General features: G+C 49.2%; 10 protein-coding genes across 10 annotated transcripts; 4 read left to right on the top strand and 6 right to left on the bottom strand.

Moving 5' to 3' along the window:
• Nucleotides 1-1,164: 1,164 nt before the first annotated feature.
• A1O9_03282 (uncharacterized protein) lies at nucleotides 1,165-2,022 on the top strand (the record flags this gene model as incomplete). The annotated part of the gene is made up of 1 exon (XM_013408849.1): nucleotides 1,165-2,022. The coding sequence occupies one exon, from the start codon at nucleotides 1,165-1,167 to the stop codon at nucleotides 2,020-2,022; it is 858 nt and encodes a 285-aa protein (XP_013264303.1).
• A 159-nt stretch (nucleotides 2,023-2,181) lies between these two features.
• Nucleotides 2,182-3,762, bottom strand: A1O9_03281 (uncharacterized protein; the record flags this gene model as incomplete). The annotated part of the gene is made up of 1 exon (XM_013408848.1): nucleotides 2,182-3,762. The coding sequence occupies one exon, from the start codon at nucleotides 3,760-3,762 to the stop codon at nucleotides 2,182-2,184; it is 1,581 nt and encodes a 526-aa protein (XP_013264302.1).
• A 552-nt stretch (nucleotides 3,763-4,314) lies between these two features.
• Nucleotides 4,315-7,572, top strand: A1O9_03280 (NAD+ synthase (glutamine-hydrolyzing); the record flags this gene model as incomplete). Its single annotated transcript, XM_013408847.1, has 18 exons — nucleotides 4,315-4,446; nucleotides 4,495-4,531; nucleotides 4,591-4,697; nucleotides 4,752-4,984; nucleotides 5,042-5,069; nucleotides 5,141-5,306; nucleotides 5,386-5,449; nucleotides 5,502-5,523; nucleotides 5,583-6,233; nucleotides 6,291-6,364; nucleotides 6,457-6,502; nucleotides 6,626-6,660; nucleotides 6,720-6,765; nucleotides 6,817-6,891; nucleotides 6,938-7,063; nucleotides 7,119-7,234; nucleotides 7,316-7,373; nucleotides 7,441-7,572. The coding sequence occupies 18 exons, from the start codon at nucleotides 4,315-4,317 to the stop codon at nucleotides 7,570-7,572; spliced, it is 2,148 nt and encodes a 715-aa protein (XP_013264301.1).
• A 367-nt stretch (nucleotides 7,573-7,939) lies between these two features.
• Nucleotides 7,940-8,395, bottom strand: A1O9_03279 (uncharacterized protein; the record flags this gene model as incomplete). Its single annotated transcript, XM_013408846.1, has 1 exon — nucleotides 7,940-8,395. The coding sequence occupies one exon, from the start codon at nucleotides 8,393-8,395 to the stop codon at nucleotides 7,940-7,942; it is 456 nt and encodes a 151-aa protein (XP_013264300.1).
• Nucleotides 8,396-8,558: 163 nt separating this feature from the next.
• On the bottom strand, nucleotides 8,559-9,332 carry A1O9_03278 (uncharacterized protein; the record flags this gene model as incomplete). Its single annotated transcript, XM_013408845.1, has 1 exon — nucleotides 8,559-9,332. The coding sequence occupies one exon, from the start codon at nucleotides 9,330-9,332 to the stop codon at nucleotides 8,559-8,561; it is 774 nt and encodes a 257-aa protein (XP_013264299.1).
• A 1,591-nt stretch (nucleotides 9,333-10,923) lies between these two features.
• On the top strand, nucleotides 10,924-12,305 carry A1O9_03277 (uncharacterized protein; the record flags this gene model as incomplete). The annotated part of the gene is made up of 2 exons (XM_013408844.1): nucleotides 10,924-10,944; nucleotides 11,058-12,305. The coding sequence occupies 2 exons, from the start codon at nucleotides 10,924-10,926 to the stop codon at nucleotides 12,303-12,305; spliced, it is 1,269 nt and encodes a 422-aa protein (XP_013264298.1).
• Nucleotides 12,306-12,969: 664 nt separating this feature from the next.
• On the bottom strand, nucleotides 12,970-14,292 carry A1O9_03276 (uncharacterized protein; the record flags this gene model as incomplete). The annotated part of the gene is made up of 1 exon (XM_013408843.1): nucleotides 12,970-14,292. The coding sequence occupies one exon, from the start codon at nucleotides 14,290-14,292 to the stop codon at nucleotides 12,970-12,972; it is 1,323 nt and encodes a 440-aa protein (XP_013264297.1).
• Nucleotides 14,293-16,824: 2,532 nt separating this feature from the next.
• On the bottom strand, nucleotides 16,825-17,732 carry A1O9_03275 (uncharacterized protein; the record flags this gene model as incomplete). Its single annotated transcript, XM_013408842.1, has 2 exons — nucleotides 16,825-17,486; nucleotides 17,555-17,732. The coding sequence occupies 2 exons, from the start codon at nucleotides 17,730-17,732 to the stop codon at nucleotides 16,825-16,827; spliced, it is 840 nt and encodes a 279-aa protein (XP_013264296.1).
• Nucleotides 17,733-21,533: 3,801 nt separating this feature from the next.
• On the top strand, nucleotides 21,534-23,750 carry A1O9_03274 (dihydroxy-acid dehydratase; the record flags this gene model as incomplete). The annotated part of the gene is made up of 4 exons (XM_013408841.1): nucleotides 21,534-22,130; nucleotides 22,197-22,354; nucleotides 22,420-23,211; nucleotides 23,327-23,750. The coding sequence occupies 4 exons, from the start codon at nucleotides 21,534-21,536 to the stop codon at nucleotides 23,748-23,750; spliced, it is 1,971 nt and encodes a 656-aa protein (XP_013264295.1).
• A 95-nt stretch (nucleotides 23,751-23,845) lies between these two features.
• A1O9_03273 (uncharacterized protein) lies at nucleotides 23,846-25,603 on the bottom strand (the record flags this gene model as incomplete). The annotated part of the gene is made up of 1 exon (XM_013408840.1): nucleotides 23,846-25,603. The coding sequence occupies one exon, from the start codon at nucleotides 25,601-25,603 to the stop codon at nucleotides 23,846-23,848; it is 1,758 nt and encodes a 585-aa protein (XP_013264294.1).
• Between the last annotated feature and the right edge of the window lie 499 nt (nucleotides 25,604-26,102).

Genomic DNA, 26,102 nt, shown 5'->3' with positions numbered 1-26,102 from the left:
CTACCTAGCGTGCCGGAGTTCCAGTGGGAGGCTGGAGTATTTTTAAGATGAACCAATTCTGAACGAGCGAGGAGAAAGGCGGCTGTGTTTATTGGCATTGATTTTGTGTAAAAGTCAGCTTGGTGGTATCATGGTGATCTAGGCATTACCTTTCATGTACAGTAATGTGTGTAGACTTAATTTACGAGGAAGTGCATATTGAGACTTTCAGGTTTAGTCAGACCACGATTCCTTCCCCACTTCTGGCAAGGCTGGGATTACTCTTCTGTCAGGGAAACTGCTGCACTTCTTTCTCTATGACATAGACAGCTGTCATGAACTATCTATCCCAAAGGAAATTTCCGTAAGGCGACGAGCTTTGGGCAGCAGGTGAAGATGGAGAGGGTTGTCACCGTTGTCTTCAAATATTCTAATGTACTCAAGGCCGACGGGTGTCTTTTGAAGCCCGCCGAACTCGTCAATCTGAAGTCGGTATTTGAAATGTTCATAAATGCCAGCAACCGCTCTTTCCCTTTCCTTTTGACTCTATCGGTATCAATACCGTAGTAACCCCGAAAAAATAGAGTTGAGTTTTTCACTCATGAGACAAAAAGACAAAATTTTGCGAAGAGAGGTCGTACCCGGGTTCGAACCGGGGTCGCCGGAATATTTCAATAACATCAAAATCCGGAGTGATAACCACTACACTATACAACCTAGACGCAAGAATTTGGGCAATTTTCAAGGGATTGAATATATATGATACTTGACTGTGTGATGACTAAGGCTTTTATTGGCGCCTTGGCACCCCATTTCAACCCCCTGGCCGTGAGCCATAACATGCACAACTAGAAATCCTTCATACCTGGATGTATAGTCTGAATGGAACAGTCAGTATCGCGTACTGAATGCTCGGTTCGCTTTACATAAGTGCCATTGCATATCATCGCTACCATGTGGAAGGAGTTGCTTTATTCTTGATCCAAATTGTTTGGACACAGTAGCTGAATGACCTACTTGTCGCGTTACTTGTAGCGATTAGGTGGCACTACACCCTGAGCCGGGATCTTGAATCTCCGCGAACCGTGATTAGGCGGCATCTGGCTGCCTTAAAGTCGAGCATCCCCTGGCACTCAATCTGAGACACTATCATTGAACCTAGTATTATCATATCACCAAATTAATATGGCAGTAAGAGCAATAGTGGTGGGCGGGACGAATGGCATCGGCTATGGGATGGCCTGTCGTGTCGCCGCCGAAATCAAACCCGCAACTGTTATCATTAGTGGACGTACAAAGCCTCAGAATATCCCGCATGCTAATATAGAATTCCGCCGACTAGATGCGACGTCAATGCGCTCGATAAAACAGTATACGGACAATTTCAAATCCGAGCCGGATGGAAACCTTGACTTCCTGATCATGACCCAGGGCGTTATGACAGTTGCTGGAAGGACAGAGACACCAGACGGGATCGATCGCAAGATGGCGCTGCACTACTACGGCAAACAACTCCTGATCCGTGAACTCATTCCGGCGTTGAAGGAAGATGCAAAAGTCATCATAGTATTTGATGGTATCTATGGTAACCCGGCCAAACTTGACTGGGAGGATCTAGACCTGAAAAAGAACTTCAGTCTCGGCAAGTCAGCAAACCATTGTATGGTCATGAATGATGCCATGGTCCAATTTTATGCTGCTGAACAGCAGCGGAAAGGGACCGGCGCCCGGCATTTTGTGCATGCTTGGCCAGGCGCTGTCAACTCGAGTCTTTTCAGAGAATTGCCTTGGTATCTACAGCCCGTGCTGCGAGTTGCAGGCGGCCTCATTGGTATCTCAGTAGATACCTGTGCAGAACAATTGCTAGGCGGTGTTTCAAAGTGCACAGCAGCAGGTCAAGTTGAGGAGAGGTTTTGGAGCAACATCGATAATAAAGGGCGGCTGGTCGCAAAGAAGACCATTTGGACAGAGGAACAGATGAAGAAAATCGCAGACCACACGTGGGGTCTTGTCGATAGGGCAATTGAAAGTAGCCCTGAATGAGCTCCGCTATGCATAAAATCGAGATGAATACCCGGATATCGTTGGTCCATTTATTGGTAACCCAGATTCGTTGCAAATTCTATCATAATTCAAGATATCATGTTCTCTTTCATAGGATGGGAATGGACAGTCATTGGTATGTTGTACATGGCCATTGATCTACACTTTTACTAGGTGCTTCACTAAGCACCACATCTGATTCTCGCCTTGCTTCCATGTTTCAAAATGGTGAAAATTAGTTGGCTGCCCATCAGGACCCGGGAGCTCGATGATTCTATCTCGACACATTCGATGGTCTTCGGGTGGGAGCTCCATCGTAGAGGGTTCTGGGCAAAAGACACCGTCAATGCTGCCTGACTCCTCAGTGCCTACCACACGTTCGGCGATATCAGCCAACGTATCAGCTTTCCATGTATTCTCAACCTCGGCTCCGGTACGCAGTAAAGATATGGCTTGTCGACGAACAACTGGGTGCCGGCATTTTGTCGCCACAAAGAATAGTTGAGGGATGACTCGAGTCTCGAAGATAAACACTGGACGCGTTTCTTTGCTTCCCGCAGCTACAACATGACCAGCGTGGTCGACCATAGATTGGAACATTGGAAGGAAATTGTCGAATGCCGTTTCATACATGTTTAAGATGGTGCACACAGTAATGAAGTATTGGCCGTACGTCACTAAAAGCACCGAGTAATGCTCATCTTCGTGGCTGTCATCCTGGGCACACTCCAATTCAGGCTTCATCATCATGGTTTCAAGTGCTTCATGCCACCGTAAAAATTTTGACTGAAGAGATTGCTGGCGAAAACTCAATTCTGATGGAGGTGTCCAGTCTTTCCCTTGGGAGATGATGATTTTCATAACGTCCACAATGAAATCGTGGGATTCGAAGAGCAGAACAAAAAGCTCATCTCTAGCATCAGGAAGCGTCTGAAAGGGTGTGTTGGATTTGTCAGACTTTCTTTCCCATTGGGTACGAATTCTCTGCGATGCCGCCATGTTCTGCAACAAATCTCGTACCCCCCTTGCGAGAGACCTCTCAAGCTGCGTTGCAGGCCATTTTGCAACCTGTCCACCAGCAGTTGATCGCATCATCTCAATTGCTCGTTGCCAAAGCGCGGTAGCCTCAGCCACGTTGTCTTGCAGACACTCTATGCAAATGTATAGAATGCAGGATATAACAGCACTTGCCGACTGAGCTGTTGTTTGCTCTATACGCTTCCTCAGACCTGCCATAGACCTGCCATACCACGTCAACGCCCTGCGATGTTCTTCGTTTACTATCGGTGGTTTCTTGCGATCAGGCAATGTAAATGCGCGAGAATATTGAGGATGCTGTGTCAGGCATGATAGAGCAATGACAGCATCCCAGATAACGGGATCTGAGTGACTGATCTGAGGGACAAGCTGATGCCAGAATTGTCCATCCACAATTCTGGTCGAACTAGGAACAAATCGGCGCATGAAGAATTCAAAGGACTGTAGTTCGACACGGTCCAAGTTCGCATATGTCGTAGGACGTGCTGGGTGCACCATTGTACTGTTTGTGCTCAACGGAGTTCTCCCGATGTTTCCATTGTGGATATAGCCATCACATTTTCTCCCTGTTGCCAGGCACCTTTGGCAGGCAGGGTGCCGCTCATCGCATTTCACCTTTCTAATTTTACATGTGATGCACCCAGTATTGGACTTTCTCGCACCAAGTCTTCCCCTTCTGGACAGCGCTTCTGGCGAAGTCATGATTAGCCTTTTGACATGATACCAGACTCCCACCCTCGAGATGTGAAGTAATGAAATAACCGCGTTGAGAAGTGGAGTCTATCAATTTCAAACGGTGTGACTAACATCGCAAGCCCTTCTGATTGATGAACTTAACAACGCGAAGGACAGGCTGAAATGATTATGGTCACCGAGGCGAGGAAGAGTGAGATCCTGTTTCAAGACAAATCACTGCTGTAAAGGCCCCTTTGTTGTCCCTAGGGACATGCCAGTGCGGAGTGTACGCTTAATAGCGCATATTGTGGGAGATGATACGGTGGTATACGAACTGAGAAAGTGCAATATAAAGATCCACTCGCCAAGGCCGGAAAATAACGTCATAATTGGTCGTTCCTCCGTCCGATGTTCAGTCATAATCTTCTTCAAGGCACAATAGACAGGCTATCCATCAGCGCCATCCTAGGGGTTGTTTCGAAGTCAGCCTCCGCGCCCAGAACGCTGAAGCACAAAAACCACCAAGACTGTTTGTGCATTGCTTTAAAATCACCCCAGTGGCAAAAGCAAGAATCCAGCATGACCTTCATTACTGTGGCCAGTGCCACACTTCCCAGCGTACCGCTCGACTTTCAAGGAAACCTTCAGAGAATCCTGGAAAGCATCCGCCTCGCGAAAAGCAAAGGAGCTAGGCTTCGCACAGGGCCGGAGGTAGGGTACCTTTACAAAACCACCAGGGGACGAAGCTGATCAGTCTAGCTGGAAATTCCTGGATATGGATGTCTTGACCATCATCGTACGTCAGGCATATACCTTCCGAATTTGCTCAAGGTTTGCTGATTTTCAGGCCAAAAGTCGAGGGTGATACCTTTTTTCACAGTTGGGAGGTCGTCGCGCAGATCCTCAATGATCCTGCGACCAAAGATATGCTCATCGATGTGGGCATGGGTGTGAGACACCGGGTGGGTAAACTCTCAAAATAATCTGGTCTGTTCTTTGCTGATACTCGTATTGAGAATGTGCGATATAACTGTCGTATTCTGCTCACATACCAAAAAATCTTCTTCATCCGACCGAAAATGAGCCTTGCTAATGATGGTCTGTACCGTGAGGCTCGCCATTTCACAGCTTGGGTCAAACCAAGAACGGTCGAGACATATTACCTCGAGCAGGTTATACGCAATATCACTGGACAGAAAACTGTACCTATTGGAGATGCGGTGCTTTCGACGATAGATACATCGGTTGGGTAAGTCATATGGTCAGAAGGCGCTTTTCACTTTGACACTTATAACGGATGACATAGTTGTGAGACATGCGAGGAGCTTTTTACTGTAGGCACCCCTCTTGTTGCTAAACCGTCAACATGGTTTTCTTTCTACACATGATTGACTATTCCTTGAAGCCATTGAATCCATCTACCAACATGGGCCTCAACGGTGTGGAAGTCATCGTAAACTCGAGTGCATCTCACGCCGAGCTAAGAAAACTCAGCACCAGACTCGCTCTGATTCAGAATTGTACTCGAAAGCTTGGAGGAGTATATATCTATGCAAATGCTACTGGGATTGGTGAGTTTCTTCGATACACTTCTGAGTTTAATACAATGAAGAGGCCTTCGTTGCAGCATCTAACCTTGATCCAAATCAGATGGTGAGGCCAGAATGATGTATGATGGCTCGTCGATGATCCTGAGTAATGGACGCGTCATGAAGTGAGTCGTCCCGTTCTCAGAGTCTTGCCAACTACCCTGCTAAATTACCAAGCCAATCCACACAGTTCTCTCTAGTATGTATAAAACTTTAATCAAAGCGAGGTGATACACCGCGGGGCTCACAACAACACAGAAACCCGTTGAGGTCATCACTGCAACAATTGATCTAGAAGAGGTCCGAAGCTATAGAAGTAGCATTTCACGAAACGTACAGGGTGCGGCGCAGCCGGAGTACCCTCGTATAGAGTGTGACCTTTCTCTGTCCTATTCTTCCGACGATATTCTGCTCTCAGACACTTTGAAACTATCGCGAGAAATCTCGCTCAAAATCCTCGACCCGATGGAAGAAATCTATCGGGCGGAAGCTGCATTTCTCTGGCAATACCTTACGCGGGCGAACGCTGCGGGATATTTTCTCGCTCTCTCTGGGGGTCTCGACAGTGCGACAGTGGCACTGTTTATTTTTGGAATGGCAAAGGTTGTCTTGCAGCATATCAACGCAGGAGACAGTACCGTCTTAGCGGATCTACGCCGAGTCACGGGAGAGCCAAACCTTACTGTTAAAACACCACAGGAGATTGTGAAGAGACTACTCCACACATCCTACATGGCGACCCAACATAGTGCAAATCATACGAGATCTCGCTCCAAACGCCTCTCTGAGAAGATCGGTGCATATCATTCTGATATCAACATTGATGCTACTGTTGAAGCACACGAGAAAATCGTAGAACAAGCCTTGAACTTCAAGCCAAGGTTCAGGGTCGAAGGAGGAAGTGCTGCAGTATGCTTTTCTTCAGCCTCTTTTGATAGCACCATTTTTGACAAAGCCAATCTACAGGAAAACCTTGCGAAACAGAACATCCAAGCACGAAACAGAATGGTCATTGCATATGAGGCGAGTGAAACATTCAAGTCCCTTTGATGAAGACACTTTGTCATGCTAATTTGAATTGCATTTGTGGATGAGACTAATCCGTGTAAATGAAACAGATGGCACAACTTAGCACGACTGCTCGTAAACTTCCACGGGCGGGTGCAAGTCTACTAGTTGTAAGTACAAGTTACTCGATATTTGCCAACCCTGGAGCTATGGACAAAGATGGAAGACCCAAATATGCTCCATGCCACAATCCCATTCCTTGCTGCATTGATTATTAACAAAAATGCGCGTAGGTGTCATCGGGCAATGTGGATGAAGCTCTTCGAGGGTAAGCCTTCCTGTAATAAGCGCTATTGAAAGTGTGGTCCTAACAAGCCTTTCAATTAGCTACTTGACCAAATATGATTGTTCTTCTGGTGACATTGCACCATTGGTGAGCCAATCTGATCTGTGGTAAGCTATTGGCCACCTAACACTTCTCCAGGGGAGTATATCGAAATCCGATGCAAAGGCGTTTCTGGCGTGGGCACGCGAGAAGTGGGATTTGCCGATCATAACGGTATTTGCCCCATACCTCTACTGCTCCAAAAGCTCATTTCCGAAAGGAGTTCATCGACGCCCGTCCATCGGCCGAGCTTACGCCTCTTTCCGCCGGAGAGCAAGACGACGAGTCGGAGTCGGAGATGGGGATGACGTACGATGAGTTGAGCACCTTTGGAGTTCTCCGCAAGGTAATTTTGCTTTCGATCCAACTGCACCGGGATTCAAGATCTAACTTGGCGACAGGTCGAAAAGCTTGGCCCGTGGTCCTGCTACTTGAGACTCCTGGTCGAGTGGCGAGATCGTCCGGGATTCGGCCCACAGGAAGTTGCAACTAAGGTCCAACGTTTCTTCCGTTACTAGTCAGTCACTCTGTTGAATCTCTTTTCACAACCCTTGACCCGCTCAAATGAGCTCACGCTGACTGAAAAATCTAAATGCAGTGCTCTGAATCGGCATAAAAGCACAGTGCTGACGCCTAGTGTTCATATGAGTGCATATGTGAGTTCTTAATTCCCAATGAGCCAGCATATTACTCCTTTTCTTTCAATTGCTCATGTTGCTCTAGAATCCAGATGACAACCGTCATGATCTCAGACCATTCCTCTACATCATCGACTGGCCCTGGCAATTTAACAAAATTAGAAACCACGCCAACGCATTGGTGGAGAGGTTGGCCGCCGAGGGGTCGAGAAAGTGAAACAACCGAATGATCTCAACTGTAATCCACGAATCCCAGTGCAGAGTACTTCAACAGAAGTCCTATCTGAGCCTTGAGAACAGCATGTATTACGATGAGCTATAATTGAGAGAAGAGGTATCATAGATGAATGTCCTGAAGCTAGGTGAACGTCTTCGCACCGTGACGCACGATTCAATTTGCGTTAGACCGTTTAATATTACCGGCGTATCCGACGGATTACACAGAACTATCGAAAAAAAATACATACAGCATTTTAAAAGTTGTTGAAGAATGCAAGCAAGTGATCTTAAATCATGAGCCCTCCGCTCAAGCTTCGCCACAACTTCGGGCCCTATGACTAGGAACACTTTTTCTTTTGCCTTATCTAGATTTGAACGCCCCCCCCCCCCCCACCGAGAACTGGGTATTGTGGCCACGCAAATTCATCTTTGTTGCCTTCATCGACTTTCTTCGCGAGCCACGGAATTGCCACAACCTTGGAGAGGACCCATAAGAACGTCTGCAGCAGCCACCTTGACCATGCCGTCTTGGGGTGCGCAATACCTGGAACAAATGGAGGAATTTTCTGTTCTTTCTCGACAAAAGGACGGAAGACCTTTTCGTAAGCCTCAAGCGCTTTCGACAGAGATACACCATCGCCTAGCTTGCTGATTTCACCTGCGAGGATGTGCGCTCCAATCAAGGCAAACGAAGTGCCCATCCCGGTCAGTGGCGTCGGTGCATATGCAGTGTCGCCCAAGCATACAATGCAATTGTGAGACCATTTGGACATCTTGATCTGTTGAATGGGTTGAAAGTAGAAGTCGGGTGCTTGACCCATTGCGTCCAAGATCCTTTGGGTTTGCCATCCTGCCTCTGCAAAATCCCTTTTCAAGAGCTCTTCCCGCGCTTGTCGGTCACTTCTGGACGCCCTTAGCAAATCTTGTTTTTGACGGTCACCACCTGGCATGCAAGTGACTAGCGCCCTGATGGTACCATGCCGGTCAGGTCTTAGGCTTATCAGCCCTGGAACCAAGAGCCACGTAGATGTTCCACCAGTCATCATCGCTCTTCAAGCGTGGAATAGTCCAGTATGCACTGTACATGCCCATATCCAACACTTTCACGCATTCTGGGGGAAAGTATTGTCTTCGTATTCTTGACCACTGGCCATCTGCTGCGACCAAAAGGTCGAATTCTTTGACGTCCCCATTGCTCAATTCGACCTTGACACTGTCTTGGTTGTTCGAAATGACTTCCTTGACTGTGGTACCGAAATGATACTTGATATTGGGATGGTCCTTCGTAGCCTTATAAAGGATCGCCACCAAGTCTCCGCGAAGGATCTCAATATTTGATGTAAGGCTGGCGGACTGTCCCTCCCATTTGCCCGCCTGGGCCGAGAAGGTTGCGAACGGCCGCCCGTTTGAACCGATGAACCGAGTACCCATTTCGCTTGTGCTGGATTGATTGATTTCATCTAGCAGCCCCATCTTCTTGACCACTGTGGTCGCACTGCCTTTGAAATCTACAGCATGGCCATTGGAAAGGAGGGAGTTACTTTTTTCAACAATGTCAATGTGTGCGCCCGTTTTTGCCAGGAACCAAGCAAGCGTGGGCCCCGCAATACCCGCTCCACTAACGAGAATGCGCATCACAGGCCCTTTATGTCGGATTTCAATGTTAAGTAGATCGGGATAAGGAGACACGTAGGATGTGCATACTCCGGTTAAGGGGCCAGCGGCGCCGTTACTTATATGCTTTAAATTGAATTGCATGGTTCGTCATCACCGGAGTTCGGCCTTCATACCGGACTTATCTAACTGCTTTACTATACAAGCAAACTAAAACTCGATAATAATAAATATGTAGACAGAGTGATTCAGTTCCCAAATCCCGGGGTTTCTAAGTCCCGCACGGGTGCATCTAGTGGGAGACAGGTGCCCTAGTTATTTAGCCTTCCCAGGAGGCTATTGGTCTGAGATCCCCTACGACGTCTGTAGTCTGCACTAGTGGTGTAGGTTAAAAGCTTATCCTGACCAGCCGGGATATACTAATCCCCGTGTAAGGCTCGTCCGCCTAGTGATCATAGACCAGCTCTCACCTCACAAAGCACCTTCTTTCTTCCCATCGAGCAGAAATTCTGCCTGTGGCACTTGCGGTTAATTTCCACTTGGGCTGGGCAATCATTCTTCAAGTAGCTGATGTAGCTCATTGACCAATGAGACGTTAAGGCCATCATCATGCTTTCCCCTCCAGCCATCAAGTGCACGGGCGGTTTCCATATTTTCTCTTCCTAGACTTTGTCGATTCTAACAAAACTTGGTCCTTTTTAGACTAATGGTCGAGCATGAAAGTACGCTACATATTGCTATCATAAGCAAATTTGTACTTTGCGATCATACTACACATGCCACTTTCCATTGACGATAATCACCCTGTGGAGATGACTCCGACCCCACATCACCCTTCTCCATGGCCTCCAAGACGCCAGCGTGTTCTTGCATGCATTTCTTGTCAACAGCGGAAGACAAGGTGTGACCGCAGATTTCCGTGCGGGAACTGCATCAAGGTCCGTGTGCACTGTGTGCCGGCGACACTCACCCAACGCCGGCGCAGATTTAACGAGAGGACACTGCTCGATCGCATTCGCAAGCATGAGGACTTGCTTCGTCAAAATGACATCCAATTTGAACCACTTCATCCAACGCGGGGAGAATACTTGCCCAATTTGGGAGCTAGCGATGACTCGGATGATCGGCGGACAGAGGCCATACTTCCTAAAGGGTCCGATTGTAAAATTCACGAAAAGTCCGAGAGTATCTATGAAGCCAGGTGTGTGTGAACGGCTGGGAAAGAAGTGAAAGCGTTGCTGAACCCGTACAGGAACATCTTTCACGCAATGAGCCAAGCTGTAAGAGTACAGGCGATGTATGATGAAGAGAGAGCTACTTACGAGTGAATCTAGTTCCGAGATCCAGACTATGATAGCGATTCCTCATACGATGATCTACGGGAGACCGCTGTCAGCAGAGTACGAGATCAAGAAACCGCGAATATTCCACATCTTCTATTCGGTTCCTTTAAGAAAACAATTCATCTCTTTCCATTGCACCCTGAAGCAGTACAGATCTTCAGACTCTGGCAAATCTACATAGATAACGTCAGTCCCTTACTTAAAGTCTTGCATGTCCCCAGTCTACAAGCGCGGCTCATTGAAGCTGCTTCGAATATAATTGACGTTGATGCTAATTTCGAGGCTCTCATGTTCGGTATCTACTGTACCGCAGTCCTGAGCTTGACAGTCGAAGACTGCCAAACTATGTTCGGGTCTTCGAAACAGTATCTGCTGTCAAAGTATCAATCGGGATGTCAGCAAGCGCTTTGGAGGTGCGGCTTTCTAACATCTAATAATCGTGATTGTTTAACTGCACTGTTTTTTATATTTAGTAAGTGATCGTGACACTTGCCGGAAACGATTTATCTAACGCAAGAATTCCTAGGTATCTATCAGACCTGATACGACCCCTCAAGCCCTCTCGTCACTTTTGGGCGTCGCCATTCGGATGGCGCAACGTATGGGCATCCACAGTGAGGCGACTCTAGCCAAATGCACTCCATTCGAGGCAGAGATGCGCCGCAGACTATGGTGGTCACTAATATTGTTCGATACGCGGATTTCTGAACTCACGAGCTCCAATATTGCTACACTTGATCCAACTTGGGACTGCGGAATCCCTCTCAATGTCAACGATGGCGACCTCCGGCTAGACATGAAGACGCCCCTAGTCACGCGCAAACAGCCGACGGACGCTGTCTTCGCAGTCGTAAGGAGCGAACTGGGAGACTATCTTCGGCATGCTGCGTTCCACCTTCACATTGACAACTCTGCTTTGAAATCTCTTGCGAAGCGGTTTGACGAAAATCTTACTCTAAAAAGTGACGCTCTCGTCAAACTAGGCGACAAGATTGAGGATCGGTACCTCAAGCTCTGCGATGAGGAAAACCCGACACACTTCATGGCGACCTGGACGGCACGAGGGTCGCTTGCGAAGTACCACCTAATGGAACATAACGTAAGGCTCGCCAGCTCATCCACGCAACGAGTAGAGGCACAGTACAACGCGGCTACGTTCCACGCACTCAGAATGCTTGAATGTGACACGAAAATAATGACTTCGCACCTCACGAAAGGATTCGCCTGGTTGCACCAGATCAACTTCCCCTTCCCAGCATACTATCAGATCACTCAAGATCTGCGACGGCGACCGACCAGCGAGCAAGCCCTGCACACTTGGGACGTCATGAGCCGCAACTGGGAGGCATGGTTCAACGTTCATTTCGGCACGGCTAGTCCCATCTTCCAGCTCTTCAATAACCTTATCCTGCATGCGTGGGAAGCTTATGAATCAGCTGCGAAGCCAGCAGCACAGGTTTTCACAGTACCGAGAATTGTATCATCCATTAGAGATGCGCTCGCGCTGGGAGGGTCGTCGCGAAATGCACCTAATCTGGAAATGGAAGTAGCGGCCTTAGACGGGGGCTTGGACGCGGATGGATCCTTGAGCGCGATGCAGATGCCCACTGCCCTGCTCGACCATACACTCGCCTTTGACTTGGGCTTGCAAGGTGATAACACATGGACGCCGCCAGAAATGAGCTTCGTCTCTGATATACCGGGACGGGATCCTATGGGCCCTCCAATTGATCACGTAGACTGGAAGGCATTTGGTGGACCACGTGGGTGGTGAAGCTTTTCCCAGATCTAGGCCGTCGTCGTTGACTCCTTTGTTCTCTTTCTGGTGAAGACGAAGGCGGGGAACGTTTTACATGTGTGATACCTAGGCCCAGGGAAGGAGAAGCAAAGATAGATTACTATATGTTGAGATTGGACGATAAGCCTTACCTTCTAGCCAGGCGCATAGTACGAGTCTCACTGGGAAATACAGAAGCACGAGCGGTAATGTCAGTGCTGGCTGACTAGTGCCGATGCCTCCACAACGTACCCAATATTCTCGGTCCCATTGCGAAAATTCTCTCTAGCATTCCCACCAGAATTTGTTGTAGGCGACGGCGGGAGTGAGGGTAGGGGCATGGAGTCCATTTAGTCGGCTATATAAGCAACTCATCAAGTATGGAAGAGGTAGAATATTTAAAGGAGGAGTGTACAAACCTGCCAATCGTTTCAAAGCAAGAGAGAGACTACTGTCAAGGATTCCAGCTAAAAACGTCCAAGCGGTCATAGGGAAACCCTTGACAACTCGAGCTAGCAGTAGACTTGCTTGGCCGGGCGAGGAAGGATTCGATAATGGAGGTAGCACTAAGCCTGTAGATGGGTTCGAAAACACAATCGAAAGTGCAAAGCATGGCGGGCCCGGCTGCCGTATGGTCTAGATGTGGCGTGCGAGTCTTCACCTATTCAACCTTGCCATCCTTGATTTTGTCCTGAATAGGCCACTGCTTCCACGTTGATTTCCTGGATTGGATATATGAACCACTTTCGATAGCCTTCCTGATACCATACAGCCCACCAAAAGGCCATGTTTGCAAGAACTTCTGCCCAAAAGATGATTTCGCCAATTGTTTCTCTGCCTTTATATCACTCCTTACCTTTTCGTAAGCGTCCGGCAGCGAAGTGGCCTGATATTTGGTTCGAAGGGACCTGTACCAGTCGCGATCAAACTGCTGCCAAAATTCATCTTCCGAGTAGTAGGTATGCGCATACAACCACTTCATTCCTTTTAATTCTCGTAGTTTTCGCTCGAGATCTCGATTCAAACGAACGAAGTAGTCGTAGTTGGAAGGACCCGATCCCCACAAGCCAATGTTGAGCATTGGGATTGGTGTCTTGCCGTCTCCTCCAAGCCGTGACACATGAGGATGCATCGTAGGGCCGCGGCTCTGCTTCAAGGGACAGAGCCAAAGGGGATAGATGCCGAAAGCTTGATCAGTGTAGTCGATGAACTCCTCTACTGAATCATATGGAAGTGCAAGATCTTGCACCACATAGTTTCGAGATTGACCGCTCGCATGAAGCGCAGTATACATCATTCGCGTATGGAGAAAGTCGTCAAGCCACCATCTGGTGAACTTGTTGAATGGCATCTTGAAATATTTAAATGCTGAAGTTCCAACCCAGAAACCACCACGGTCATAACGGAATAGGTACTCTGGCAGCGGGATTGTCTCGACAACTGGGCCTGCTTGTTTAGAAATCTTTTCTTGAACATGCAGGTAGAACCAAGGGTCTCTAGCATCACTAAAGGTCTGGACAGCAGTATCTGGCCGTGGGTTATCCGTCATACGTCCAGTGATCAGGGCACCTTCTGTCTTAGAATAAAGAATCCCGTCAACGTAATCGAGGGAGGAATCAAGGGTCATTTCTTGGATTTGTTCGACCGCCTGGGCAACACTGAAAACGGGATGGTAGGTCACCTCAACGTACTTAGTTGCTCGCCTCAGATTAAGCTCAAGTAATGTTGTGATTCCAAGAGTGCCCAATGCTCCAGCTGCTCCATTGAATAAATCTGGCATGTCCTTCTCTGAGCATTTGACCACGCTGCCATCGGCCAGCACCATTTCGACGAAATTTATGGTGCGGTCGAAAAATCCGTGCTTGAAGGAACTGCTTTCACCAGCGGTTCCTGCGTAGCCTCCGCCAGCTGTGATGCCCGGAAATTCCATGACGACAGGTGGTATCAAGCCATATTTCAACGTCGCTTCCACCAGCCGGTCCATGGGCACATTGGGTTCTACCAACGCTGTGCAATTAGCCACGTCAACACTAAGCACACGGTCGAGCCTGCTGGTATCGACCACATTCTTCTGATGCTGCGACCGTGGACGAGTGCTATTTGTGGAGCCATGAAAGATGCGAAATTTCTCTTTACGGTCGAAGAACGATCTGACTGTGGTCGAAATATTCTGAACGCTCTCTTGGTGCCTGTCTAGAACGGGGTCTCGTGTCGAATGGGTAACGTGCCGACGAGGACTTATATTGGGAGAGCAGGTGGGCTTGATATGGTCACGCAAGAGACGCGGTTGCTGTTGCAGTGACCGCCGTGTATAGTACAGGAGGCAAATAGCCAGCCGTGTCATGTATAGAGCTTCAACCCGGATGCTGGCTTAAGAATCCTAACTGCACGTTTCTCTTGAATAGACTGCGAGCTGCGCAAGTAATTAACCCGGGAGAGTTTTGGACGACAAGACTGCGGCGCGTGTGAGCAGACGGGCGCGTCGTCCTTGTGCCAGGAGAGCACATTGCCAAGGCTCTAACATGCAAGTGTCGTCGGCATACCTACCTTGACCATTTGGACGGTAAGCAGGCCTGGATAATTGTTTCTCCTTTTGAAGTTCCGGTTAAAGCTGTAGCTACCGGGTGCCAGTTAAAGGGCCTCACTCCGAGCCAGTTTCAAGGATGAACCCTTCGTTGGCAAATGAACCCTTTGAGCACAGTTTCAGCCCTCACTCACTTGGCACACTATCTCTTACCAAGGCAAATGTGACTTTATGATTACAGCAACCTACCAGAGACTCAATTAAGGATTCAATGATCAAGGAGTCTAGTAGCCTAAGAATGGAGACGTCGGATATTCTGTCGCACGAATGGCTGTCGTGCGGACTTCAGGCATCCAATTGATCAGAACTACGAGCAATAATGGCCAGTCTCCTCCAGGTCAGTCTCGTTACTCAGGACATGGAGGAAGCAACTCCTTCATCGGTAGCGGATTACGAGTACCACTTCCAAGGTGACAGGTTCATCTCCAAGCAGGAGTTTGGAAATTGACTGAAAACTTTTGTCGGCTTGGCAGCAGCTATCCAAGTGCTTGAAACAATCTTGCATGGTCTGTATTTGGTATAAGCAATCGCCAAATCCTTCACATCTCTGTCCGCAAGTGAGAACCGGCTATTCTACGAGCCGACGGTGCAGTGGTTTCTTTCCACCAACTGATTCAACTTGCTACTTAGCAGCAGATCACCGGTTATGGACCCCTTTGCGAAGTCAACCTTGCCGGGCCTCAATACTGCCTTTTCAGCACCTAGGTATGTTTCGGTGCGGTGGCAATCTCCTGGGTTACAATTCCAAAGGATCATGAATGCTTGAGAAAAGCTCAGCACCATCCACAGTCCAACTGTTTGCGATGTACGGAACGAACTTGACCTCTGCTCAGTGCCAGCAATGAGTCCGATGGAGAGCAGAGCCACCTCGACCTTGAGCGGCATCTTCATGAAGCTATGCTCGGTACTCGGCCGACACTAGAAATGCCGCGTGTAATTCCAGGTCGCGCCAACCCAACACAAATTCAGATACTCTGTGCTCCGTTTTGAAAGTCACTTGGTCCTCAGCGTATCAGATTAGGTTCCAGCTGGTTCCTGATGAGTGTGGGAACAACGCTTGCTATAATGCGAATCGGGATGCAATGTTGGCTTGTAAATACACAGGACGGCGAGTGGAGCGCTAGGTGTCCGCCAAGAATGAGGCATTTACCCCGTACGGAGTCCCTTTAGCAGAGCCGACACCCAATCTACTGTGGTGACGTCTCTGGTAGGACGCGAGACAGAGCGAGACAGTGAGAGCCAGTGGATATGCATACTATGCTTGCGCATGATACATTTCGGAGTATCTGTATGGCCTTGCCGCTATCTCCTTGTTTCTCTCCGAGGCTTATCAGCCAGGTCAGTGGGGCTGGCGATGCACATGCGCATGCACTCACTCGACGGCACTCGCACGTCAAACTTGGGAGATGTATCATCTGGTCAGCAATACTATAGTATTGATATTTCCTGCCTTTCTCTATCTCATATGGCCAGTTTCCTCTTCCTCATAGGTAATCGTACATCGTAATTTATATCGCAAATTGCATGATGGGCTCAACGCCATGGAGACAAGCAGTTCAAGAACAGTGCAGCTCTACACAGGGGAGGCGAATCGCTCAAAGCACGATACGAAAAAGGGCTTAAACTGTCCAAAAACCATGAACCACAAAAATTTGTTATGAGGCTGAAAAAGAATGATCAACTCAATCACTCAAAATAAATCCAAAACCCGAATGCTCCCTGATATCTGTATTGATGGGTTAGAACTCCAACGCTTTGGAACTGGCTCGACATTTTTGCCTCTCAACATGGCTTCGTACAAAGCGCGGGGGACGCTGGCCTCGTAGTAGTGATACTTTCCCACCCAAAATGGGCCCGCTTCTGTCCATACCCTCCGTTCATTCCGTACACACGTGTAATCTATAAGAAAAATTTGTCCTTGGTGCGAGTGCCTTATAGGTTGATATCGTGCAGCCAGACCTCCTGGGGCACCCGGTGAGAGAAACGCGAGGCGGCGAGGATCATGACCATCTGGTGTTCGCTGACGAGGAGCTCCTGCTTGGGGATGAACCACCGCAGACCCTCTGAGCAGGGAGGGGTGGTGAGAGAGCCCTTGTAGGTCCAGAATTCGCTAAGGCCACCCACCTCATCGATGGCCATGCGCATGTTGACGTTCAGGCCTTCAAGTTGCGAGGTGTCGTTGAAATGGATCATGGGTCCAAGTTGTTTCACGAATGCAGACTCATGGCCAGATCCAGGAGGTGCGACGCCGATCCGGATACCAATGACTGCGGCTTCTTCGTCGTGCGCGTTGACATGGACGAAGTGGAACTCAGCCCGGCTCCGGTGGCCATCAACAAGATGCTCTGACGGAGCATGAATGTGCCACCCGATGTTAAACACCTCCTGGTCGTCAAATTTGAAGTGCGGGAGTCCCTCGACTTGGCCCTCGGGGTGATGAGGCGTCCATGCAGGTGCGAATTGCCAGTTGAAGAAATTCCCCGGAATGGCTTCGTTCTTGTACCCGCTGAAATCGGGAATGTGCAGAGTAGAAGGCGCCGCTCCAGGAAGATTTATGGGTGATTGATGTGTGCCTGACTGGCAGAGGGCATATTCTAGTAGTATCTGTTAGTTATGCTTACAACATCTCCAGGAGAGGGCGATGGCTAGGCTCGTGGCTTACCAGGTCGGATTGTGGCCCAGTCGGCGGAGTGATCGTAATTCCAATCCTTAGGTTCTCTGCCGTTGTCTACTCTGACTTGTCGTCGGCCAAGGTGAGGATGTGATTGATAGTTGTCATGCTTTGGGCAGCACCAGGCTGTCGAAAGGAACGCTGAGATGAGTAATATACAGGAGTGCATTGTGGATAACCAGAATTGAAATGCTGTGTAGATAAGTGATAGTATATATGGTTGGCTATAAGAAGTGAACGAATGTCCCAAAACGGCAAATTGACAATAGTACGGAGTATAGGAAAAGAGAAATACTGCTAAGATGTAAGGAAAAGGAGTGGTCTGATCATTTTCTCGATTCGAGGCTGGCATCATTGTCTTTATGTTTCCAGCGAGGGCTCAGCGACTCGCCTGTAAGAAGAGAGGAGCCCGGAGGTATCGACGCCCCACCGTCCATGGCGCGGAGGAGAGGTACGGAGGCGCTAGGTCATTAGTCGCTTGTTCGAGCGCTGTTGTTGTGCCTCAGCCATGAAACAAAACACCGAGATACACCTCGAACGGAGTCGCTAAACAATTCAACAGTAGTAGCGACCAGGCTTTGACAACAATAGAATGAGGCGTTAGCAAGGCCGGCAGCGCCTGACAATTACTGTGCGTTTTTATTTCTGGATGCACTGCCGGCCAAACATTTTTAGGGATGACATCTTGCGAATACCAAGTAAAAGCACCAGAGGATCTACTTCATCGGAGCATAGTCTCAACGGCGCTCCCTGCAGGACACTTGTTGGCATAGCCTTGACAAGAGGTATAAGCATGCCAACGCTCCAAAAAAGCACCTCAAGCCTGCTCGGCGCCAAGATATATCTGACAGCCAAGACCGACGGAGCGCCCCGCTGGACCCCAAGCGGTTTAGTCCGAGTCCAATTCCGGACATGCAGGGGGAGGGTTGGGGAGGGACGCTAGCGCCCGTTAGCAGAACATCTTCACTGCAGGAGGGAACTGAGGGTCTCCGAGAACTCCCAGTGATCCGCCAAGGCTCACCTAAATAGCTTGGCGGTAAGAAGTCCCAGGGCGCTCTGGATCCATGGCGGTGGTGTTCTAGGCTCCTGGAGTCCTGGCCCTTCCCAACTCTCCACCGAGTCTCACTCTGCCTCCAGCAGTTATAGGGCAATTGCCTGGGCAGGAAAGGGTGGGCGGGTAACACTTTGAAGTATCAAATGGAATTCTGGAGCTTCAAATCTTAATAACGGATCTTCCATGTTTCTCGCTTAGGGGGCAACAAGCTCAATGCCAATGAATCGAGTATCTCGTATCAAGGGCTTCGTCACAAATTTCACAATTTCACAAGTCACCTCCGTACGGAGAGTATTGTCGATCAATTGACAGTCTCGAATTGTAGGCTTAATTCGTGGCCTAGCGCGCCCGTAGAGATGAGCCAACTCGGAATTTCCCAGAAGCTGACCCTAGAGCTGCGGTGTGCGATTACGCCTAGACTACTGATTCTTGGTATCGGCTTAGGTATTCTGTACTCCGTACTAGGTACTGTAGTCCTTCAAATGCTCATTCTCTCATATTCTAAGCTTGAAAGCAAAGTTCACTTCTGTCAGCTGTGGCGTCGTTGTCAGAAGCGTCCTGCCAAGAATCAATAGGAATGTCCGCTCGCTATTATTACAGCAACGGCTGCCCATTCAGGTCCTGTTTGCGGAGGCCGCAGTGCTTGGTAGGATTGGGATCGTGCAGCATCCAAATTCTGTCGCTGCTCTAGCTGAGGTCATGGTCTGTCCTCGTCATCGCGTCTCTGAGATGGACTCGACTCTAGCTCCATGAAAATAGGCCACCATGACCAGCATGCGGTATCAATGCCGCAGGAAACATGTCGAGCAGAATTCTTATGCTGCTTACTGATGGCGTAGATGCTCAGCCACCATCAGACGACTCCTGTCGAAAACTCCACATATCGCCATATCTCTGAGGCCTGACCAATAGTCGCTACAGAGTATTTTGGGATGACTGATAATCCATGTGAGTAAAGAGATGTGAGCATTGGATCCACCATTGGGATCATGCATAGCAGCAGCCAAGAAGGATGGATATGCCACATAGGCGTCCACCACGAGAGTCGCCACGTCCCTTCTCCCTCCAGTTTCGGGAAGATCAGGACTCTGTTGACTTAGGCTTCCTGCTCATAATACCTCGGCATAATCAGAGCACTTCCAATATCGTTGACGGCCCGGACAGATGCAGGACAACTTGGACAAAATCAGCGAATCCCACCAGAAATATGCTAACAATCTTCGGAACCCGTTGCTAAATGCAGAACCGGTTCTCCGTCGCATGTACCAAGCCGCATACCGTCTATGGATGGTCTGTTGACCCCGCCCATATGTCTATGCGTGCGTGTCTGTCTGACTTAGTCAGGTCATGGACACCATTAGATGCTGGTAAACCACCTCAATCCAGAGGGTTTGAGCCGCACCCTCCGTGTCCGCAATTGCCGCCTGTTCTTGTGGTTCCATCGAACGCGAGGGAGAGACATTGCCGCAATTCAACGGAAGCAGGAACGAGATGGGATGTGCTAGATGTTGTTGAACGATGTCATTCTGCAACACATCTTCGGACTCTCTTTCAATCTTTATTGCCTTGGATGAATCCGACAGTTTGCCTCACCACAGCACCTTCCAGGGCATAGCGAGAACAGTTCCAGTGAAGATCCACCTCCGCCTTCACCGTGGGCAGTACATATACCTGGTAGCCGCCTTCCACCAATTTGAATGGGCAGACTTATTCACGAACTCTTAAGATGGAGCAATGGTTGTCCGAAATTTGTTCCCCGAACGTTCGGCATCAGCCAGACACAGTGTTCCTCTTCTCGCACTGGCCTGTCGTATTCGAAGACTTGTGCATCTCTCAAGCACGCCAAGAGGCGAGGCAAAGTGATGGCTCACCTACCTCGTCTAATATATCTCTTCTTTTGAGTATAAATTGGCCCAAGTGCCCAAAATTATAGGATGGATTTCGACTTGAAAGGCCCATGGGCATCGAGGCACCAACGCAATCTCGGTCCAAGTCTAATTCTTTCTGCACGGAAGCATTTGCCGAGTGTACGCGATACTCTTTGACCAATGACATGTCTCCGTGGCCGGTATCCCGTGCATGTTGTCGACGCGGACGGCTGGACCTAGCTACGCACCGCGTCGGGCGATGTTTGACCTGAGAACGATCACGTACATACATAAGGAAAGGGAAGGGGCTCACCGGCGGCTGTCGTGGCCAATCAGAGAAGACCATCGGTAATTGACGCACAGCCATAGCCAGACCCAGAAACAAGAGTCGAAAACCCCACGAAAACCCCATTTTCTGGGCGACATGTCTCAATTCATCTTGGTCGTCTCTTTGGTGGCTGTCTAAATCCTCGCAGGTGAAGAGTGCCCAAATACTCGCTCACTCTGGCTCCTGGCTTCCCCACGAACCTTCTTCTCCCCTCTCGGTGGTGTTTTCGCCGGAGAGCTGATGGTAGAGATACCGACGTAGACGGGAACAACCCCACGACATTCCAAAGTTTCTTAGGACCACTAGAATCATCGTTGATGTGATTCGACAAAATGTTGTAGTTTGCTCGGGATTTGTGCCGTATTGCCCGCGTGCCATGGGGCGGATATGGAACTCCAACTTTTCCCTTCGGATTCAACGTCCCATGTACACGAAGACGGACGTGTGCATGTACCAGTCTATTGCCCAGGCATTGAATAATTCCAATCAAGAGGTCACACCAAAATAAGTCTACGTTAGTGTTTGTGCGTATGTCAAAAGGCGCTTTTGCTGAGCTTTCAAGAAATCGAACCGTCCCCAAGTGAGACATTTGTTCATGCAACTTGACCGTGTTCTTCATTTCCATCCTCTCGGGACTCTTAGAAGAATAAAATCCTATAAAGGGAACTCTTTGGTGGTGTGCCTTTCCATAAGCTAGGACAAATTAAAAGGGTCGTCATCATGGCTTGTCAAAAGGAGCCCGCGGCATGTGGGTCGTGCCCCAGCGACGGACATCAGAACGGAGTTGGCGACATCGAGGACTACAAACTCGAGCTGGAGTCATTACGCAAACGAACACTGGAGCTTGAGCAGAAACTATCCGCCGTAGGACTGGGACATTCGTCGTCTAACGGCACCACGAAGACGAAAGCCAAACTGCGGTCGGAGCACTGGTTCAACGCAGACGACAACAAGGAGATGTGCGCACTGTACACGGATCGCTACCTCAACTATGGGCTCACGCACGAGGAGCTGAATTCGGGCAAGCCCATCATCGGCATTGCACAGTCCGGCTCAGACCTGGCGCCGTGCAATCGCTATCACCTGACACTTGCGAAGCGTGTGCGCGAGGGAATCCGGTCTTCTGGTGCCATCGCATTTGAATTCCCTACTCATCCGATCCAGGAAAGCTCAAGGAGGCCGACGGCCACGCTGGACCGGAATCTGGCGTATCTGGGCCTCGTTGAGCTGCTGCACGCTTACCCACTTGATGGCGTGGTTCTGTTGACGGGGTGTGACAAGACCACGCCGGCTTTCTTGATGGCGGCCGCCACTGTGGTAAGGGATCATGAGCGCCCTAACCCGGATTTATATCTACTTTTCCGCTAAGGTGAACCTCTCTAGAATATCCCTGCAATCTGTCTCAACGTTGGGCCGATGCTGAATGGACGCCTTGGCTCTGACGACAAGATCGGTTCAGGCACGGTCCTGTGGAAAGCTAGGGATTTGCATGCCGCTGGAGAAATAGACGATGAGACTCTCATGGCCATGATCTCTGCAGGGTATAGTGTGCTCTCTTCCTGATCCGATCTAGAAGAAATAACCTGACAAACCCTTATTTTCCCAGTACTCCTTCAGCCGGCCATTGTAATACAATGGGCACAGCGTCAACTATGAATGCTCTCGCGGAGGCTCTTGGTATGGCTCTTCCAGGTTCGGCCGCCATTCCCGCCCCTTATCGTGAACGCTTGCAGTGTGCATACAAGACAGGTCGACAGATCGTCGAAATGGTGCACTCAGACCGCAAGCCGAGCGATATCATGACTCGGGAGGCATTTGAGAACGCCATCATTGTCAATAGTGCTATTGGCGGAAGCACTAACGCCCCTATTCACCTAAACGCTGTAGCTAAGCATATCGGGGTCCCCCTTGACCTGAACGATTGGGATAACATTGGTTTCGATGTTCCCCTCCTGCTGAACGTCCAGCCTGCAGGCGAAATGCTGTGTGAAGAGTATTACAAAGCCGGCGGTCTACCCGCCATTATGGCCGAGCTCCTGGCCCAGAACAAATTGCACGCGGATATAGTCACTGCGAACGGTAAGACGGTTCGAGAGAATGTGGCTGGAAAGGAGTCGTGGGATAGACGAACGATCAAGGAGTATCAGGATCCCATGAAGACTTCTGCTGGATTTCTTCATATGACGGGTAACCTCTTCGATTCGGCCATCATGAAAACTTCGGTCGTATCAGATGACTTCCGGAAGGACTTCTTAGAGGATCCGAAGGACCCTAACGCCTTTGAGTGCAAGGCGGTTGTCTTTGACGGGCGTGAGGATTTCATCAACCGCATCGATGATCCCAAGACTGGCATTGACCGCAGGACTATCCTCGTTATCCGTGGAGTTGGACCTCTTGGGTGAGTGAGAGCCATTCAAAGAACTAGATTCTAGGACAGGGCTTCTAATCCCACCCACAATCTAATCGCCCATCATCATTTGGGGCAGGTATACTGATCATTTCCATATTCTTAGATATCCGGGTGCCGCCGAAGTCGTCAACATGCACGCTCCGGGCTACATCATCAAACAAGGAGTAACCTCTTTACCTTGCATAGGAGATGGTCGACAATCCGGAACATCTGGGTCACCCTCTATTCTGAACGCAAGTCCAGAAGCGGCTGCTGGCGGAAATTTAGCCATTCTCAGGGATGGTGATCTGCTAAGGGTTGACCTCAACAAGAGAACAGTGAACATACTCGTTGCCGATGAAGAGTTGAAGCAAAGGCGCGAGGAGCTCCAAGCCCAAGGCGGCTATGCTGTCCCTGAGAGCCAGACGCCATGGCAGGATATCTTTAGGAGAGAAGTTGGTCAACTGAACGAGGGAATGGTTCTGCAAAATGCTGTCAAGTTTCAGAGAGTTGCACAACGGTGGCCAGCGCCGAAGCACAATCACTAGAGCATTAGATATGACAGGTTCATAGCTGGCTTCCTGCTCTGTAATCCAAGAACCCAGTTATACCAGCACTAGAGAGCTTCCACACCTTTTCCGTTTCACCAATTGATCCAGACGGCATCTGGGAGCACACTTCTCATGACTCGCCAATGCCCAATCGCACTCTTCGCTTGCCATTTTTCCAATTCCTTTGTCTTTCCTCTCCTGAGGATATCGACTTTCGTCTCAAATGCCGAAGATGGTATTTCGTGTTTTGGCAGCAGGTACTCACGCCGGAATCGACTACCAAGGAAATCCGCTTCGACCGGTTTTCGAAACGTAACAGGAATATCCGTCTTCCGGCAGAAAAATACCATGTTCGTGAAGTCGTCCGGTTGGGTATTCGGCTCGGCCGCCTCTTCTTCTCGGAAGACTCGGCACGAAGGAAACACCGATGTGATTGTTCGATAGATAATAGATGCGGAAGGCATTGCAAGGTCGCCAGCATAATTTATTGCGATGACTCCATCAGCTTTAAGAAGCAGGTGAAGGCCCGAGAGGAACTCATTAGTAAAGAGTTCGGCGGGCTCGGCACCACCTGTGAAAACATCGTGAATTATATAATCGTATGATTCGGCCTCAGAAGTGCTTGGGCTGGTCTGGGCGTTGGCAACAGAGCTATCAACCGCGGCAACGGCGTCCCCAATGTAATAGCTATGATTGTGTGGCAGGTCGAAGTACTTGACAGCAAACTCGTGCACCACAGGATCGATCTCCAATATAGTAGTATTTATACCGTGAGCAATCATGGCTGACGGGGCGGTGCCAATACCTAGGCCAATGTTCAATGCTGTTTTCTCCAGAGTGGACGATGCAGGTTGAACGAGACGCACAGCTTCCAGCATAGTGAAGATACTGTAGATCGGATCACCAACCTTCTTTGCGGCTCCCTCAACTACCGGTACTTTCCATTCTCCACCCAGCAAGCTATGGTCGCACCTCATAGCCCGAAAACCCTTCTGATTATCTTCCAGGACAGAAATGTAGCCTGTAATTGACTCTTTGCGATCCAATAATGTGTAGTCATAAAGCGCTAGGGTGTTGTTCAGTACGTCTGTGGTCTTTGTAAGGGTGCAATGCGGGTTTGCAACCATGGTGATGATGACGGAGGGAAAAGCTGGCCAAACGAGGCTTTTGGGAATGACCATGGCATAAAATATGCCGACAATCAGTTGCAACCCAATCCGAGATCTGAGAAAGCCTGGCCCACTGAACGAATTGATGGTGCTCTTGGCAGCTCTCTGAAGCAATGCAAAGAGTACAAATAAGCCCATGGCAGGAACAGTATCATTCAGCAAGTTCTCAGTGCCAACGTAGAGGGGGTTATCGAAGAATCCAATCGCAGTGCAAATCGAAGTGATGACGAGCGGATAGCATGTCAGAAGCTCGGTTACCAGGGGACCATAGGGATTTCCAAGTGACGAGCTTAGTTGGAACAGCACAAATTGAATGCTGGGGATCCAAAACGAGAATGTCGCGATCCATCGACTTAATCCTTTTGGAAGATACCCTCGAATTACAACGGCAATCAGAAACGATACGGTGAGCCCATATCGATGGTAGACCCCTGCAGGTATGGCCCCATAAACTGGTGACAGGTTGAGTTGAGAGAGCGAGGCTGATAATGCTGCAAGGAGAATCAGTTGAAGTCCTCGCTGGACCCGAAAGTCTAGCAGCTTCGAAGGGATGGACAACGGTGGCTTGGAGCTGGCAGTGACGCCTATCTCGTCGGATGAAGCTCCAGCCTGTCGAGACGGCTCCGTAGATGACCTGGCTTGCTTTGCAGCAGCAGTAGATTTATTTGATTTTTTCGCCATTGGAATAGGTGGCCACTTCTGTGCGAATGAATGGCGGGATGTTCGTGCTAGCAAAGGGGCTACCACAATAGCTTGACAAGGTGCAACACAACACGATGGTCTCCCAGCTCCAACTTGATGTGTGGAGATTCACCAACGTTGAACGAGCAATGTATGTATTGGAATCGAAAACCCCATCCAGAAGGCCCAAAAGCCAAGGTAATTCCAGATGCCGTAGCGATGCACGTGGTAAGAATACGTTGTTGACATTTGTCTTGACTCTTCTCGACTTTCAAGATCAGATTCGGCCTAAGTTTGAATGTCTTTCTGGGAATTTTGAAACAGCCTAGCAACAGCCACAACGTTTTAAAAGTACGCCTACCATTACACCTCGCGAGTCGCGACTCAAAAGGCGTTCTGTAAACAAAATGAACTCAACATATTAATACTCACTACCCTCGCCAGCTGCGTGTTCCAATCGCTAACTTTCCAAATATCATGCAAGGTACATAATTTAATC

The sequence above is a fragment of the Exophiala aquamarina genome (assembly GCF_000709125.1).
Source record: "Exophiala aquamarina CBS 119918 chromosome Unknown aczIA-supercont1.2, whole genome shotgun sequence".
NCBI lineage: Eukaryota > Fungi > Ascomycota > Eurotiomycetes > Chaetothyriales > Herpotrichiellaceae > Exophiala > Exophiala aquamarina.
Note: the sequence above shows the minus strand (reverse complement) of the source record. Positions and strands in the feature narration are given on the sequence as shown.